At 36.6% G+C, this 18,503-nt stretch overlaps 4 protein-coding genes across 5 annotated transcripts; 2 read left to right on the top strand and 2 right to left on the bottom strand.

Annotated features, from left to right (window-relative positions):
- The first annotated feature begins 980 nt into the window (after nt 1–980).
- Nucleotides 981–4,549, top strand: LOC125191735 (glycosylinositol phosphorylceramide mannosyl transferase 1). The gene is made up of 5 exons (XM_048089483.1): nt 981–1,379; nt 2,389–2,785; nt 3,326–3,489; nt 3,610–3,680; nt 3,870–4,549. The coding sequence occupies exons 1-5, from the start codon at nt 1,102–1,104 to the stop codon at nt 4,028–4,030; spliced, it is 1,071 nt and encodes a 356-aa protein (XP_047945440.1). The 5' UTR covers nt 981–1,101; the 3' UTR covers nt 4,031–4,549.
- Nucleotides 4,550–5,571: 1,022 nt separating this feature from the next.
- LOC125205632 lies at nt 5,572–8,652 on the bottom strand. 2 transcript variants are annotated; one of them, XM_048104683.1, is made up of 3 exons: nt 8,515–8,652; nt 6,547–7,774; nt 5,572–6,235 (listed from the first exon to the last, which is right to left on the bottom strand). In XM_048104683.1, exons 2-3 carry the CDS (start codon nt 7,764–7,766, stop codon nt 6,007–6,009), a joined length of 1,449 nt encoding a protein of 482 aa, XP_047960640.1. In that variant the 5' UTR covers nt 7,767–7,774; nt 8,515–8,652; the 3' UTR covers nt 5,572–6,006. The 2 variants fall into 2 exon arrangements, with proteins under 2 accessions (XP_047960640.1, XP_047960651.1); XM_048104694.1 differs by lacking the exon at nt 8,515–8,652 and having other exon boundaries at nt 6,547–8,436.
- Nucleotides 8,653–10,831: 2,179 nt separating this feature from the next.
- Nucleotides 10,832–13,386, bottom strand: LOC125202067 (60S acidic ribosomal protein P0-like). Its single transcript, XM_048100388.1, has 5 exons — nt 13,061–13,386; nt 12,411–12,479; nt 11,682–11,780; nt 11,207–11,599; nt 10,832–11,121 (listed from the first exon to the last, which is right to left on the bottom strand). Exons 1-5 carry the CDS (start codon nt 13,316–13,318, stop codon nt 10,972–10,974), a joined length of 969 nt encoding a protein of 322 aa, XP_047956345.1. The 5' UTR covers nt 13,319–13,386; the 3' UTR covers nt 10,832–10,971.
- A 1,703-nt stretch (nt 13,387–15,089) lies between these two features.
- Nucleotides 15,090–18,296, top strand: LOC125210924 (syntaxin-31). The gene is made up of 6 exons (XM_048110561.1): nt 15,090–15,353; nt 16,493–16,743; nt 16,830–16,984; nt 17,408–17,446; nt 17,699–17,896; nt 17,974–18,296. The coding sequence occupies exons 1-6, from the start codon at nt 15,131–15,133 to the stop codon at nt 18,131–18,133; spliced, it is 1,026 nt and encodes a 341-aa protein (XP_047966518.1). The 5' UTR covers nt 15,090–15,130; the 3' UTR covers nt 18,134–18,296.
- The last annotated feature ends 207 nt before the right edge of the window (nt 18,297–18,503 follow it).

Below are 18,503 nucleotides of genomic sequence, written 5' to 3'. Positions count from 1 at the left end.
ACCTTATCTTCTTAGCATTAGTAAGACAAGAGTTAATATTAGTTACCATTACCATAGTCACTAACACTATATAAAATGGAAAAAATCATATTGCAGTCTATATTTCACTAGAAGACAATAAATTGTTTTAATTTCTTCTTTCTCCTAAAAAAATCATAAATGACTACTCGTTTATCCATTCGACAAATAATGGTGATATGTTACGAACTTGCAAATGATTGAGGCCTTGTTGGTCATACTCCCTCTGTCTCGAGGTAGTTGAGTTGTATTCTCTTTTGGATTGCTCAAGGTAGTTGACTCATTTTTTTTTCCAGCAAAAACTCTATTCACTCTCATATTCTCTCCGTCCCCCATTAATTGTCTACTTTCGCTTTTTACCTCATATTCCACTAACTTATCACTCACCTTTTATTATAAAACTAATGTATAAAAATAGGACCCTACTCCACTAACTTCTTCAACTCACTTTCCTTTACATTACTTAAAAACCCGTACCAGAACCAAAGAGGACAACTTTCTCTTACTTTATTATCTCTTTTACTTTATCATCTTCACTTTAATCTTTAATACTCCCTCCGTCCTAGATAATTCGTCCCAGTTTTCCATTTCGGTCCGTCCCACATAATTTGTCCCATTTCACTTTTACCATTTTTGGTAGTGGACCCCATATTTCACTAACTCATTCATACTCACATTTTATTATAAAACTAATATATAAAGGTGGGATCCACATTCTACTAACTTTTTCAACCCACTTTTTATTACAATTCTTAAAACTCGTGTCCAATCAAAATGAGTCGAATTATCTAAAATGGAGGGAGTATATTAATTAATTTTTTAAATCTCGTGTCAAAAAAAATACCTCAGACTATCCCGGAGGATAGAGCAGTAAACGGCTACTCTAGCCCATAGATATTTTACAAAAAAAATTGTATAAAACCGATAATAGTAACTAACTTTAACTTCATTTTATCAAGGGCTCCTATATTCCCGTTTGAATTATCTCTCACAATTGAATATAAACTGATGAAATCGAGGGCGAGGGATGACGTCATCGCCGCCGTGAGCTGATCTCCGCTAACCGCCGCCGCCCGCCGTTGTATGGACCCGCCGCAGCCTGCGAACCTACGCTTCCTCCACCGAGTCAGCAAGCGCGCGCCATTCCTCGAACAGTTCCGCAGCTTAACGATGAGGTCGAGCCTCTTCAGCCGCCGGACGATTAGGCAGGGGGCGATCTCCGCCGTCGGATCGGCGAAGATGAAGCTGTTGTTCGGCTGCTGCGTGCTGCTCACGCTCATCGTGCTCGCCAGCCGCTCGGCGGCGCCGTACGGCGGATGGAACCGATACGATGCTTCTCCGCGCGGATCCTCTCTGCCTCGGTGAGATTTCTAGCGAATCCGCTGCAATTTTGTTGTGATTTCCGGTTTGAGCTCGGTTTAAGTTGGCGTTAGTGTTTATTGATTGCTGGATTTGGCTATTTAATGTGCTTAGTTAGGTTATTGTCTTTCTAAATTATTGATCTAGATTGATTGTAGCTTACAATTTTGGAAGTATTTCCGTATTTTCGTTTTTGTTTTTTGAAATGATTGATCCAGATTTTTGCTCGTAGATGTGCAAACTTCTTCTTATTTCTCATTTCCGGAATTGGAGCTAGTTACCTTTGTTGATGAGAGCGTTTTAGGTTTCATAGTGTTTCGTATGTTACTATTTACTTGATTGGAATAAAATCAACGGGTGTTACCTCCTCTTATGAGTATAACTGGTTTTTGGAATCTGGTCAGTTTAACTATCTTTAGCCTATTGTTAATGAATGTTAGAAACTTCCTGATTTGCAATATTTGCAATTTTGTTACATTTCTGATACTTGATTGTTACAGATAATGTTTAAGTGATTTTACCGTGTTTGCAAGAGTAAAGAAATCAATTTTTCATGGGTTTACAGACTGCAGATACGTTTTGGCAATGCTCTGCAAATTTAATGAAAACATCAGTGTCCAATGTCATGCTTGTTTACAGCATTTGGAGGGTGGGAGTTTTTTATTGCCAGTTCATGAATGGGCATCTTTTTTCTATTTCCATGATTTATATGTTCCTTGTAGTAAAGTTGATTCACTTTAACTCTCACCTCATGTATTCTGGCACTTTGTTCTTGTTAACTTTTGTGCTTCTCCTTTTAGTTAACTGGTCAAATTTTTGAAATCCATAATCTCGTGATATCTAAAATTTGGTATTGTTTTTTGTAACTTTGCACAAATGTGTTATCAAGCAAGAATTGTGTTGGAATATGGATAGAGCTTGTGTCCATGAGTAGACATATGTTATCTATACCACATGCATCTAAATGGTTTTTGATTTTTTGAGCTAATGCTAGCTTTATGTGATTTGCAGGAAAGGGTACACCTTACTGATTAATACATGGAAAAGAAATGATCTTCTAAAGAAATCCATATCCCATTATGCATCCTGTCCTGGGCTTGATTCTATACATATTGTTTGGAGTGAACCCAACCCTCCTTTAAAGTCTCTTATCAAGTTTCTAAATCATGCTATAAAGGTTAATTCCAAAGATGGCCGGGAAATTGAATTGAGATTTGATATTAATAAGGAAGACAGCTTAAATAACAGATTTAAAGAAATCAAGGATTTGAAGTCTGATGTGGTCTTCTCAATTGATGATGACATTATATTCCCCTGCGCGACTGTGGAATTTGCTTTCAGTGTTTGGCAAAGTGCACCTGATGCAATGGTGGGATTTGTGCCTCGTATTCACTGGGTTGATAAATTGGTATGTACTGGCATTCTGCTCACATATATCTCTTAATTAACTTAGCAGAAAAAAGTGTTGTTGAGGCCCTGCATTATAAGTCACATGCCTACTATTTAGCATTTGTGTTTCCTGAAGAGTTTATCTTTCTAAATTTCTTCATTGAATCTGATTGCACTATCCTTTTCTATTCGTCTTCCTATTACTGAAAGGACTCTTTTTTTTGCATTTGATGTAATTCTGGACCTATTAAGAATATGTTTGACTATATTTGTTCACATACATTGTCATAATCATCATGTCTGCCACTCAAAATAATCAATTCATACATGGCATCTTTAGTTCTTAATCATACACATAACTTAATTGCTTCATCATGAAGCTGAGATTCTCAATTGGAGTGATACTTGATTCCACTAGATGTTGAGATAGTAACTTATCACTTATCTATGATATTGCCAGTATTTTTTGCTCCTTAAAAAATGCTCGTTTATAGTAAAGTCATGTCTTTAGTGTTAACGTTCATTATCCTTAGATTGAGTCCTCTTTTGGTTGTTTCAGAATAATGGTCAGGACACGTACATCTATAGTGGATGGTGGTCTGTCTGGTGGACAGGAACGTATAGCATGATTCTCTCCAAGGCTGCCTTCTTTCACAAAAAATATCTCAGTATGTACACTTATGAGATGCCCTCATCCATCCGAGAATATGTAACCAAGAACAGGTTCTTTTCAATATAATACTTGCATTCACATTTAGACTTATCTTATTCAGCTCTGTTCTTCTCATTCAGTCTCCTTTTCCATTCATCAAATATTTCCCTAATCAACTATGCATATACCAGGAATTGTGAAGATATAGCTATGTCTTTCCTTGTCGCAAATGCCACCGGCGCTCCTCCTATTTGGGTGAAAGGTACATTAATTTGTTCAGTCAATAAAAGTATACGTTACTTGAGTTTAGTCCTTGTTAATCTCCTTCATCTTAGGTAGGATATGAGAACTTTACTTGTCTGAATTGACCTTTTAAAGTCATAAGTTTTAGAGGTTAAATAATGTAAACGTTTTGCTGGGAAATGTCGATTCACTTGAATTGTGTGTGTAGGTAACATCTTCGAGATTGGTTCTAGTGGAATTAGTAGCTTGGGAGGGCACATTGAGAGAAGAAGCGAGTGCGTTAACCACTTCGTGGGTGAGTACAGGGGCATGCCCTTGGTGCCCACTTCAGTCAAGGCCGTAGATAGCCGTTACACCTGGTTCTGGTAATTATGCTGCACACCATATTCCTCTCAGTTCAAGCTAGTTCCCACATAGTTGAGGTCTTGTATTTCAATGATAGAAACAGAATGCTCATATTTTGACCCTAGCTTCTTCCTCACCCTTTTTGTTCTCTAAAATGTTGTATCACTAAGTTGGTTTAGGTACTTTGTAGTGGTGTAGAGTCTTGAATTTACATTCAAATCGGCTTATTTTAGGGCTCGACGATGAAGCTTATCCCCCATCGTCTACCTTGGCCGTTGTTATTTAGAGGTCATATCTAGTATTCGGGAGTTCTATGTACAAAACTGTCGTTTCATTTCACTCGTTTCGAGTTTTCATTCTTTCGGTACCGTACAAATACTCTTTCCATAATCACTTTTTATTTATTCATAATTAAGAAATCAAATCGGCATGTTTTAGGGCTCGACGATGAAGCTTATCCCCCATCGTCTACCTTCGCCGTTGTTATTTAGAGGTCATATCTAGTATTCGGAAGTTCAATGTACAAAACTGTCGTTTCATTTCGCTTGTTTCGAGTTTTCATTCTTTCGTTATCGTACAAATACTCTATCCATAATCACTTTTTATTTATTCGTAATTAATTTTTTCTTTAATATATCAGATTATTAATCATTTATACCTACATGACTTACTATTTCTTCATCAAATCATTATTTTAGGCCTATTCTTAATATATTCAAGAACCGGTTTAAATTTTGTGTCAATTATTTGGGAAAATCCAAACTATACTCATAAAATCACATTGAGTCATTGACTAAGGAAATCATTGTTTGTCAAATTTATTTATTACCATTGAATTAGTTACCATTTCAATTTTCAACAACATGTGTTTGATGATTGATCAAACCTTTTCAATTGTAGGCTGGCGAATGTGACCGGCATGATAATGACTATATAATAGTATATGAAATTTCAAACCATTATCTTGAAAAAGTCTGTGGTTAACCTTCTTATCTCTTTAGACTTTGTCTATTTAAATACAAATACCGATGAAAATTCACTTATTTATTTAAATAGAATGCGACAGGGTATTTTATATTATGAACAGAGGATCGAGAATGTTATTAAAAGTAATTTTAAGAAGTAGAAGTGATTAGTATTATGAATAAAGAAAAATATCACTTTAAATTTAATGTGAATAAAGATTAATAAATATATTTAAAAATTATGGATTATTATAGATAGAAAACATAAATACATTAATATGATAGAAAACATAAAAGTAATTAGTATGTTGTGAGATAATGGATATAATTGAAAAATAATTAATTTTCATGAACGTTAAATTACATAGTAGTAATAATTCATGTTTCTCAACTGTGGATAAATATACTAATTATCCAATAAATGCATTTTAATATAAGACATTACCTTGAAAAGGAATTTTTGTAGTATAAGATACACTACTAAATGTTTTTTTACTAAAAACAAACACAATACTATAAAAACATTCATGAGGACAATAATCCATTGATCCCCTTGTTTTTCTAATCCATCAAATTCTCACATCTAAGTATCAACAAAAATTAGCACAAACAAAAATTGTGAGACACCTCTGCTGAATTTATAGTGATAATATACAAGTGTAGTTTCTTTCTTTTTGAGTAGTGTGAACAAGTACACAATGCCACTCAAATAGGTAAAACAAACTTTTACCATTTTTCTGTACAATTGTAAAAATTCAGAGCTTCATTTCAACCTGCTGTAAAAATCTTCCCTTTCCTCCTCTTCTCCTCTAACCCTACCAACCATATTCGCCTTCCCTCGGTTATTCACTGTCGTCCCTCAAACGTACAAAGCAGCGCTCGTGCTCCGGGGTTTCCGGCCCCATTGATCATGCGGACGAGCTTCCAGAGTCCCGGAAACGCTAGGCACGAACGAATTTTATTCTTCTTATATATAACTATACAATGATAGTGATGATGACGACGACGACGATGGTAGTGATGATAGACGACTCCCTACGTGTTGAGAGGGAAACAGGTCTCTTCGCCACCGGTGCTCCACAAGAAGTTGGCGTATCGGGAGGCGAAGTGGGTGTTGTGTGGCTCGAGCGCCAGGGCTTGTAGGAAGCTCTCCTCGGCCGCCCAGTAGTCCTTCTTCACCGTCCATAGGAAGTTGGCGTATTCGGAGAATGATTCTCCATCGGGTGGCGTTACTTGCACTGCCCGCTTGAAGCATTCCTCGGACCTGTTCCAACACGACGTGAGAACTAGGAAGGATAAACGAAAGCCGTGGGAAATTAGGTTAACGAGGCGTTCGTTCACTATGGATGGTATATTAGACGGACGTTAAGTATCTTAAGGATAACATGTTCAGCCAAACACGGATGTCATCTTTAGATACGAATTAGGTCATTTAAGATCGTTTTAGTTCATACGAGAGCATGAACTAAAACAATCTAAAAATTACCTCGTGTTTGGTTATTTGGTTATGCATTAGGATTCAGTAATTTTTTTAACGCACCCCTATATATACATACATCAGAAGCAAGAGATCACCTTTGATAGTCACGCGTAACAAGCTGCAAAAACCGCGCGTAGTTCAGCAGCAAGAGAGTGTTATTAGGCTCGAGGGACAAGTACATCTGGTACAGAAGGTCCGTCCTGTAAAAATCCTGGTAAGTATCGGGCTCGATCTCCACAGACACGGGAGAAACGAAATGTTTCATGACGTCGTGATCAAGAGCCACCTCGCCTTCCCCACCTCCGCGCACATGGTTAGCCTCATCAACCATTGAATCCCACAACTGCATCTCCACCGCGCTCCTAAACTCATTACTCGGATAAATGCTCGGATCCCCTGCCTCGCGTTCTGCCTTCTCCTCCACAGCGAGCCCCCTATCCGCGTCCACCATAGACAAAGCCGAGTTTTTCCCTTGCTCATAAGGCCTCCCCATCAACGAGCCCTCCCCTCCTATCGCGGTGCTTAGGGAGGTCGAATGTAGGCTGAAATCGGCCAAGAGTAGCATCACACGCAGCATCAAATCCGGTGTCCTCGAGAACACGTGCTGGAACAGCCACACGAACGAGAGATGCATCTCCTTCTGCACCTTCGCTCTGATCACATCCAAATCCTCATCACACAGAGCCTCCCTCATGTGCAAGGCCGAGCTCTGCATCTCGACGACGATGAACACCATCGAGGCAAAGGCCGCCTTCACGGAGCAACAGCCACCCTCGCCCTCCTCTGCCTCCGCAGAGCCCTCCTCCAGCTGCAGCTTCTTCTTGATCATCCTAAGCGACAGGGGAATGTCGAAACTATTCGCCTTGTGCTCAACCATCGCCCACGCAGCTGTCTCCCTATCCGGCCACTCGGGAAACTCCGGCCTGATCCCTAGCATCATCGGCTCCAAGAAGTCGAAACGTGACTCCAAGAACGAATCTTGATCCCTCCCCCCTTTCACAAAGGGGGTGGCACTGCCAATAGTCCTGTTCTCGTTCGAAATAGCACAATGTCGTTTCTTCCGCCTGCGCCCCTCCTCCTCCCGGGGGCTACTCGACACCGCCTCAACGTGGAACGAGGGCTTATCATCGATACTCAAGCTGCGGGAGCGCCTTATGCTGTCGCCCCTCAAAATCTTGGTGAGGGACCTAGATTTCAAGAGGGGTTTCGAGGCGAATACGAGGGAGAGAGGGCCATCGGTTTCGGATGTTCGGAAACAGAAGCAGGAGGGTTGGAAGGAGCAATCCACGGCCGGGGAAACGGGTTTGAGCCTCATCGTTTTCGCTAGTTCAACAATGAACAAAGGTGAGAAGAGATGATAACAAAAGCATTAGGCAAAAAAACAAGAAAATGAGGCCAAAAATAGGAGGAGGAGACAGTCAAAATCAGATAACAGATAACCCGTGAAAAAAGGGTCTTTGAAATCTCATGGAAAAGATGAAAATATGAAAAAAAGAGAGATCTTGAAAAGGAGGAGTAAAAAAAATCAACTCAATGAATCACAATTGATTAATCAGAGCTATAATAAGTCAAGATGCATAAAGATCCTACCTTTACTAAAAATCTACTCAACCATTAACGCAATTCAATGAAAGTATGAAACCAAAGCTCAATAAAGCAAACCCATGCTTGCAATTTTCTATTCACACAAAACTACAACTTCATATATAAAAGAAAGCATTCACATAGTGTATAAAGCAACTAAAGAGAAGGGAATGAAAATGAAATCAATTCAACTCAATGAGTCACAAAAAATGCAAACACAATTGATTGATTAATCAGAGCTATAAATTATAATAAGTCAACATACATCAAGATCCTTCCTTTACCAAAATTCTACTCCACCACTAACAAAATTCATTCAACCAAAGCCCAATAAAGCAAACATAAACACACAAACACATGCTTGCATTTCACACTACATAGAAAACAAGGCATTCCAAATACATACTTAGTGTGAAAACATGAAGCAAATAAAGGAGAAGGGAATGAAAAAGATTGGATTTTGGGAAGAGGGAACTCACGGGATTGGGAAAAAGATTGAAGCGTGGGAGTTTGAGTGGAAATGAGTAGGAAGAAGGAAGGTTATCGTTGAGATATATAGAAAAGAAAATAATATTAAATGGGAGAAAAAGAAAAATAGGGAAGTGGGGAAGAATTGGATGAGGGATCAAAGGTTAGGAAGAGAAAGGAGACGATATTTAGGAGAAGGAAAAAACAAAGAGTTTGCACTTTTAGGACCAGTGGGGCAGCTTCATCAATGGCGGATTGTCAAATCATTTTCTTTTTTTGGTTAACAAAAAACATCATTTTATAACTAAATGTTCGATATCCCACTTGGAGAAATGTTTGGTTCCATTGTATACGTAATTATATAAACTAGTATTAATATACACTTTCTTCATATTTTTAAAAATAAAATTTTTGAGAACAATATGAGTTTTATATGCAATTATAAATTACTATACTATAGTTAATATACTTTCTCCGTATTCTAAAATAAAAAATTGAGTTTTAATAAGAGTATAAATTAATAACGAGAGAGAAAAAAAATTGGAATATTATTAAAAAAAAAGTCATTTTTTTACTCGTATTGGTGGTATAGTTTAGTATCTCAAAGCCCATGATTAGGTGAAGCCCAAGATAATAAACTGCAATTTCTTAGATAAATTTTCTAGATTACGTGGTTAAGTCATATTTGGTGCGGGCACTGGTTTTAAAAAATATAAAGAATAATGGGTAAGAAAGTTAGTGGAATACGAGACCCACTTTTTATATTAATTTTATAATAAAATATGAGTAAAGTGAATTAGTGAAATGTAAGATCTATTTACTATTAATGGGTAAGAAAGTTAGTGGAATACGAGACCTACTTTTTATATTGATTTTATAATAAAATATGAGTAAAGTGAATTAGTGAAATGTAAGATCTACTCACTATTTATGGTAAAAAAATAAAATATGACTCTTATTATGGGAAGACTAAAATGACAAAATGTAACTGTTATTATGGGACGGAAGAGTAATTTTTTTTCTTCAACTCTACAACATGACTAAAATAGATGTTTATTACAGCCTACCACATTCAATTAAAATAATTTACATTTTAACCTAGTATAATTTTATCAACCTACCAAACTATTAATTTATATTCATTTAAAATAATATCTCATTTATCTATCTCAAGTTACTATCAGTCTCCAGATTACCTATTTTCTACATAGAGGACCCAAATTGTAGGTTTGATAAAATATTAACAGTGAAGCTACATATGGCATATAATATAATTAGATGCTACCAATTAGGAAGACATCATATCTTATTTACATGCATTGTGACATCCCCATGTTAAATATGACATGTAAAGTGCACCCTCTCTTAGTGTTTACTAAGAAGAAAGAGCCAATGACTTGAAAAGTGAACTTTGATGGGATTTCCACCAGCTTGGCATCAACACTAACTTGCATGTCACACAACTAGATAGATAATAATTTATGTTAATCCACGAGAGGTTTAATTAATTCCATTGATTGTATTATATCTGAAAATAAATTTTATGTTAATTCGCACGAGTTTTAATAAATAGGTTAGCATATTATATATGAACCGAGTTTTAATTTTAATATAAAATACAGATTGAGTAGGTAAATGCAAGTGAGTCTCACTTTCTAAAATTTGAATAAAATATTTTATTGAAAATACATTCGAATATCATAAAAAAATATTTTAATTTTGGAAATGGAGAAGGTAGTATTATTTTTAGTGACTAGTGATTTTATTTCTTTGTTATTGTATGCAAATCATATATGCTTGGTTGTTCCTTCCTCCAATCACTTTTCTTCATTTGATGCATACCACAAAACTAGTCTAACTTATAAGTTTGATGATTTTTTTCGAACTATTCCCTCCGTTCCAGTTTAAGAGTCATGTTTTTCCCAATTTAAGAGTCTCATTTAGAATTTAACGAAAACAAAATTTAACCTCATTGATAAAACAAAACAAAATCTTATACACAAAAATAGTCAAAAGGTTCGCAATTTACACTACCTAACTTCAATTACTACACTCCAACAACCACTACATCACTTCAATTATTACACACTAACTTCAATTGTAAATCTTTTCACAACTAATAATATTTCATTCATTTTTTAATATCTATTTTTCTCATACTAATTTTAAAAGTAGAAAGAGTAAAATTTTTCATGAAGCAATTTTTGTAATTTAGTAATAGCAAGAAAAATATTTTGATTATGCGAATAGTTGTAAAAAGACAAGCATCATTTTTAAGAACATCAACTAGTAACTTTTCTTCAATAGCCAATCCAAAATAACTGCATATTCAAATACTAAACATAAACTACCTCTCAAATGTTTTGGTAACAAGTGGAAACCATTTCCTAAGAAAGCATCAAAACAATAACACCAAGCTAAAATTAATTAGTCAAAAGCTAGCTTTCATTAAAACTACTAACATAAACCTAATCGTCGAAAAGGTTGCAAACAAAGTCATCATCCTCCTCCTCATCCTCTTCCTCCTTCGCCTCCTCCTTGGCCGCGGCCACCGGAGCAGCACCGCCGGAAACCGCCGCTCCCGCCGGCACAGCTGCAACCGCAAACTTGCTAGGATCCTGCATTATTCACAAAAACAATACATAAACAAATACACATCAACAACAAAAAACCAAGAAAATCTACAGTCGATTCAGTACTCACCGCGAGATACTCCTTCACTTTGTCAGCATGGGGGTAGGAGTATTCCGTCTCCACGGCGATGGCCAGCGCGTTCTTGTACGCGTTGATGAACATGTGCGGGGCAGCTGCGATGGTCGGGTACGCGATGGCCAGCGACAGGGAAGTGACCATGGCGACACCCTGTGCGAATCTCTCGGTGAGGTCATCTTCTGTCAAGTTGAGAACTTCGGGACTGAAGACGGATCCGTTGTCGTAGACGGAGAGCACGACGAGGCCGTACGAGAAGGGGCGGATTCCGAGCTTGGAGAGCAGTGCGGCTTCGGAGGATCCCACTTTATCGCCCTTGTGGATGAGCTCCACAGGGGTTATGATTTCGACAGTGCCCTTGTTGATCTTGGTGGGAATATTGAGAACCTGTGGAAGTGAGAGAAGTGAGATTCTAACTGAACTAGGAAATGGAAAAGAGGGAAATGAAGTGAAGAGTGGTGATGAGAACCTGGAAGAAGGAAGTCTGTGATGGATCAAGCCCAGTGTTGCCGGGTGGGACAACGACATCGATTGGAGCTACCAAACCAACACGAGCGGGTGCTCCGACCTGATATTGTGCAAGGATAGTACATTTAAGTATATTATCAATCGAAGTAATGCAAGCAAGATATGATATAAATCATTACTTCCTCATATAAAGATATAACTTTTGAGATACTGGTGACATTCCAAATATTGAACCTATTAATGAACCCAAATGCCAATATGGAAGAAAAGGTGTCATAAAAGGGGGGAGAGAGAGTTAATGAACAGATAATGACTTTAATGTTAACAAACAATATCACATTGTCGACAAAGAGGGAATGTAACAAAAGAAGTACTAAACAATCTACATTGATTCAAGATTCAAGAATATAGAAATGGAAAGGAACACCAATATCAAGTTCTAAACAATCTACATTGATTGAAGGATCTAGAACTGGAAAATAACTTTTTTTAGATTAAATAACAAACAACAGTGAAACAACAGAAGTTCTAAATCTACATTGATTAAAGAATCTACAACTGGAAAATAAAAATCACTTCAAATTCATGCATTGAATGGAAAGTCCTGATATTTTTGTTGAATTTGTAGAGGTCTAGATCAAAAGACCTATCAAACATGACCTATCCTTAATATATAAAAAAATGCAAATTTACAATATAAGAAAGAGGAAATGATGACAAGCATTAGTACCTTGTATTTGCCAACCTCCTCACTGACTTCCTTCAAATCGCCCTTGGTAAAGATCAACCCTACATTACCCTGATAAAGAGAGCAACAAACAATCAACTTTAAAGCTACAGGAAATTGGGCGTTCTGTCAAAAAAAACGTGAATTCTCTCTCCTAATTTATTATTCAATAATAAAGTAAGTCCACGACAAATTGACTCTATCAATTAAGCGAATAAAAAATTGAACAAACCTCCTGCATTTACATCGCGACGAATTTATTAATCATAAAAAAAAGCTCCAGTAATTAGCTAGAAAACGACAGATCGACAATTATTGATCACCAACACCGAAAAATTCGCTAAACAAATCATATTTACATGCGATTCATAAACATAACATACACAAACAGCATCAAAAATCACTGAAAGTCTGAAACCAGTAGCAATATCGTAAACCAGCTAGAAAACGATAGAAACCGACAGATCCACAATTATTGATCACCAAAACCGAAAAATTCGCTAAACAAATCATACTTACACGCGATTCATCAAAAATCACCGAAAACAGTAGCAAAATCGTAAATCACGCGTTACACTCACACACATGCATAGATCATGCACAATTCTCTACAGTGAAATTCCACGAAATCGGAGGAAATTGAGGATGCTTACAACAAGGAGAGGCACGAGGTTGAGGATCGCGGTGTTGCCGGTGTTCTCGGAGTGGATCCTGACGGTGCGCTTCATCATGGTGTTTTTCCCCATCAGAACGACGGAATCGCCGCGCAAACCCTTGCGGATGTTCTGGAGCTGCGTTGATCCGACGTTATCGGCGGCGACCACCAGGATCTGAGCGTACTCGTCGATCAGACGGCACATTTTCTTGTCGTAGGAGACCTTCTTCTCGGCTTTGGTGAGCTTGGGCGCCATCGCGGTGAGATCAGCTGCGGAAGGAGGGTTTTTTGCACGGAGATGGAGAGCAGGTAAAAGTAAAACCCTAGTTTTTACCATCGAGGCATTATATAGGTGAAATCGAGTAGGTAAATTGGTTGGGCTTTCTCCATTTTGGGCCCAATTTCGTGTGTTTTTGTTTTTTGTAAATGCAAATTCGTTTTATAGAAAGTAATATTAGTACCTTAAAGCTTAGAAATATTGGCTTAATTGAATGTGCCATGAATTTTGATAAAGTAATTGATTTACAATTCGAATTTTTTTAATTTTCCTTATATTTGCCCCTTCACAAATTCTTAAATTTTCCTCATGGTATAATTTTGCCCCCTTTCATTTATAATCCTAGCTCCGCCCCTGCAAATAATTAGTTGAAAATGATGTTATGGTGTTATTTTAAGAGGTATTGTCATTTTAACGCACCTCGTGATATTCATAATTTTAGTATTGATGTACAATCTAAGAGATAAAGGTCGATAATGATTGATAAATAAGACGATCTCATGTGCAGGCCGGTAAGCCATGCGGGACACAAGAGATATGGATTAATTACTTCTAATTAACACTAATAAATTAAGTTCGTATCTAATCACTTCAATAAATACGTTAAATGTGGCCAGATTAATTAGTGCACGTCTTAATAAATATAGTGTGAATGAAGAAATTAATAATTCATGTGGTCGAAAACTATATAATTACTACTACCTTCGTCCCAGAAAGGTTGACATAGTTTACCATTTCAATCCGTCTCTGAAAGTTTGACACACTTCATTTTTTACCATTTCTGGTAGTAGACCTCATATTCCACTAACTCATTCTTACTCACATTTTATTATAAAATTAATATTTTAAAAATAGGACTCACGTCTCACTAACTTTTTCAACTCACTTTCCATTACATTTCTTAAAACTCTTGGTGAATCAAAGTATGTCGATATTTGAGGTACGGAAGTAGTAGTATTTAGTATTATAATAAAAGTTGCTAAATTTTTATGGATCGTATGAAAATGACAAAAGTCGACTAATTTTTTTAGAAATGCACAAGTATGCTAAATTACTTGGTAATAATGCAACGTTTTACACTTCGATTTTTGCGAATGCAATTTTACTAGTTGTATATTTTATGACTTGTGAAATCATGATGAACAATATTAGTATCCAATCAAGAAGTGAAAACGAAACAATTTATTCGATACTAATACTAATATGTGGCCAATGTAATTATTTTTGTTATTTAATGACACGTTTCGGCGTAATGGATCAGCTAAGGCATTTCATAAAATACTTGCTACTATTCTAATCATAAATTCCCGTGTGACTCCTATTTGGTAATAAATAAATCATTTCCCAACACAACCTCTCTCCTCCATCTCCACTCTTCTTATACGTTTCAATAAATACAAATATATTCTCTCTTTCTACTTTTATTAATCTTTTATCAGTAAAAAAATATAAAATAAAATCCGAAACATTTCTCAGTAAAAACTAAACACTTTTTATTTGTTATATTAACTTCTAATATTTCATTGTCATAAATTTAGAATAAATGTGATGAAAATTGTTATCGTGCTCGAGATTAATTCCATTGCTAAATGAAATATTAGAAGTTAATATAGAATTTAGAATAAATGTGATAAAAATTGTCATAAAAACTCATAATCACATGCTAACAATGACAGCAACAACTAACCAAACATGAATAGCGCTTTTTCAATAGACCTAACACGCTTTATCAATCAGCTTCGGCAGCACTGCAAAACAAATCCTCCTTAATTTTTTTGCACGTTTCAATCAATGGCCGCCGTCGGTGCCTCGCCGTTCCGTGATCGGACGTCGGAGTTCGTCTCACTGTCGCAGACGCTGAGAAGGATCGGTGGAAACGCAGCAGCTCCGCCGCCGCCGCAGCTGAACGAATCGATCGCAGTGACTCCGGATAGGTCGGAATTCAATAAGAAGGCTTCCAGAATCGGCCTTCGCGTCCACCAAACCGCGCAGAAAATAGATCGTTTGTCTAATTGTATGCTTTCCTCGCATTTCCGATTGATTTTGTGCTTTCATTTGATGAGGTTTATTTACTCAATTGAATGTCAGGGTATGGATGTGTAACTGTGTATCTCTGTTTGCTTGTATGAAATGATGAATCGAAGTGTTTCTGAGCCATTCCTTTGTGTTATTGGATCTGCCGATTGATTGAAATGGAGAAAATTAGAGATAAATTTCTAGCAGATTTCGGCGACACGAAGCTTAGATTGTCATTTTGGTTTACTAAATGATGAATATTGAGCATTGATTGCCGTAATACTTGATGATGGAGCTGATGTCTTTCAATATTTTCCTATCAAAATCTCTGCATTGAACAATATTTATGCTCCATTTTTCATTGAATCGGAGTCTGGTTCTGCCACTACTGATGAAGGAGCTGATGTCTTACATATTTAACTCTTTTTCTGCTGATTTTTTAACCTAATTTTGGCAGTTGAGTAACGTTTATACTCCATTTTTCATTGAATCGGAGTCTGGTTCTGCCACTACTGATGAAGGAGCTGATGTCTTACTACATACAGTATTAAACTCTTTTTCTGCTGATTTTTTTTAACCTAATTTTGGCAGTTGAGTAACATTTATACTCCATTTTTCATTGAATCGGAGTCTGGTTCTGCCACTACTAATGAAGGAGCTGATGTCTTACATATTTAACTCTTTTTCTGCTCATTTTTTGACCTAGTTTTGGCAGTTGAGTAACATTAGACAGTGTGAATCCGGTTATATTGGATCACAAGCTCATTCGTTTGGTTATTTGACATCTTTTCCTTGCTGATTTGACTTTCTGAAAATCATGATTTAGGAACATTTTGTCGGCTTCCTTCATGTTTTTCGTTTCGTTGCACAGGGTTTCATGTCCATCTTTTAAGTTTCAACTTTTGGTTATTTGATTATTGAGTTTATTCTTGGTTACTGTTTCTTCTAGTTAGCTTTTATTTGCATTCAGTGTCACCATGTGCAGTATGCATTCTATCACATATTAACACGCCTAAAATAATCCCTTCGGAGATACTCCATAAGATACTATGCTCAGTATTCCAATAATTGTTAGCTTACTTCCAGTCTATTACTATGCTGTCCTCAGGTTTTTAATACGTTCTTTTATGCCTACAGTAACCAAAAGGTCGTCTATTTTTGATGATCGGAGCAAGGAAAATGAAGAATTAACCGCCTTGATAAAAAATGACATCACAGCACTTAATATGGCTATTTCTGAGCTGCAAAACGTCCAAACAATGGAGGTTGCTGATGGAAATTATACGGGGGATAGAGTGGTTCATTTGACTGCTGTTTGTGATGATTTAAAGAACAGACTTATGAATGTGACCAAGCAGTTTCAAGATGTATTGACCACTACAACAAAGGTACAGTTCCTATGGTTCATGTTTACATTATTATCCATGAGTGGCAAAGTTAGGATCTTTTTCCTAATCCATTTACTTGTCAACAGAATATCAAGGCTCGTGAGAACCGGAAACAATTATTTTCCACGTCTGTATCAAGGGAGAATCCTTTTGCTTTAAAGCAACCACCTAATACCGTGTCAGAACCACCCCCATGGTTGAGCTCATCTGATTCATCCAGAACAAATCTACAACAATCAGTGTAAATTCTTTTTGGCTGGTCCTTTACAGATGTTGAATATTGTACGTGCTGGATAATCACATTGTGGTGAAGATACTTGTTATTTTAACTATGGCGTAATGCTTGGGTGTGAAATGTTTGTTTATGGGGAAAATCTTGTTGGGATGAATTGAATTTCACAAGTTTCACTGAGGCATGAAAATTATACTATGTACATGAGTATTATACATCTATAAATTAGAGTTCACAGTGTTTATCTTGTTATTTAAGCTCATCCAACAATCTTTTAGAATACTGATGATGCATCATTTTTGTCTCTTTAGTTCCTAAATCTTTACCCACCTTTGGTGATACGCCTTTCATATTATTTTTGTTCTGTCGTACACTTGTACATAAATATGTTTCACCTCTAATACTTTCCTTCTCTATCTTTCTTCATTTCAGAGCAATAGGCAGTGGCACTCAAGAGCCCAATCAGCTACGGTACGTTCTTATATATGATATACTTACTTTTTTGTGGTTATGTAGTTGTGTTATATGGTAACTGCATGTTCTTGGTACTGCTAGCCTAGATATGAAAAAAAAAAATTGGCTAATCTGTGTTTACTAAGATAAATTTGAGATAACCCGAGGCCCTTGATAATTTCTCTTAGATCTTAAAAATTTGTTTCAATTTTGCAATGCAAGTCCCTACAAGTAGTAGCTACTTCCTCAATATAAAATTCCTGTTTGCAGGCGACGAATGGGTACTGATGCCAGTCCCTCCCCTCAAATGGAAGCTGCAATGCTGCAGCAGGTGGTTCCTCGGCAAGAAAACATTCATCACAGTCGAGCCACTGCTCTTCAAAACGTGGAGTCTACGATTTCAGAACTCAGTGGGATTTTCACACATTTAGCCACAATGGTTGCGCAGCAAGGGGAGCTGGCAATAAGGTAAAACCGTTGAACTTTTTTGGACTGTGCCATGTTACTCCTTATCTGATTCGATGTTTTTGGGATGAAACGATCAGGATTGACGATAACATGGATGAGTCACTAGCAAATGTTGAAGGTGCTAGTAATGCCTTGCTGAAATACCTGAACAAAATATCTTCAAATCGGTGGCTCATGATTAAATTGTTTCTGGTTCTAATATTGTTTCTCGTTATATTTATAGTTTTCGTGCTTTAGTTCGTGTGTCGCCTTTAGATTAGATTTTAGACACCATGCCTGCTGCAGCAAATGCTGCACATTTGAGAGTTTGTGTTCAATGTATATATAACCAATGTGAGCTTGCTACATTCAAATATTATTAATAACTATTGCTGCAAATAACACAATATTCACCTGGATACATGTTTTTGAGTGTTTGCAAATAACATTTACCATTTCTTCTTGCCTAAATTCTGCACGTGACATCTCGTTTTTATGCCAATGGTATATTCTGGGAACTTCGCATGTACCTGTATTGGGTGTAGTGAAATAATTTTATTTTGCTTTTTTTTTTTTTTGCATATTATAGATATCTATGGACTGTTCGGTTTGCAAGATTATATTTTAT

This window comes from Salvia hispanica, chromosome 1 (assembly GCF_023119035.1).
Source record: "Salvia hispanica cultivar TCC Black 2014 chromosome 1, UniMelb_Shisp_WGS_1.0, whole genome shotgun sequence".
Lineage (NCBI taxonomy): Eukaryota > Viridiplantae > Streptophyta > Magnoliopsida > Lamiales > Lamiaceae > Salvia > Salvia hispanica.
The sequence above is the reverse complement of the archived record's forward strand: the minus strand, read 5'-3'. Positions and strand labels throughout refer to the sequence as shown.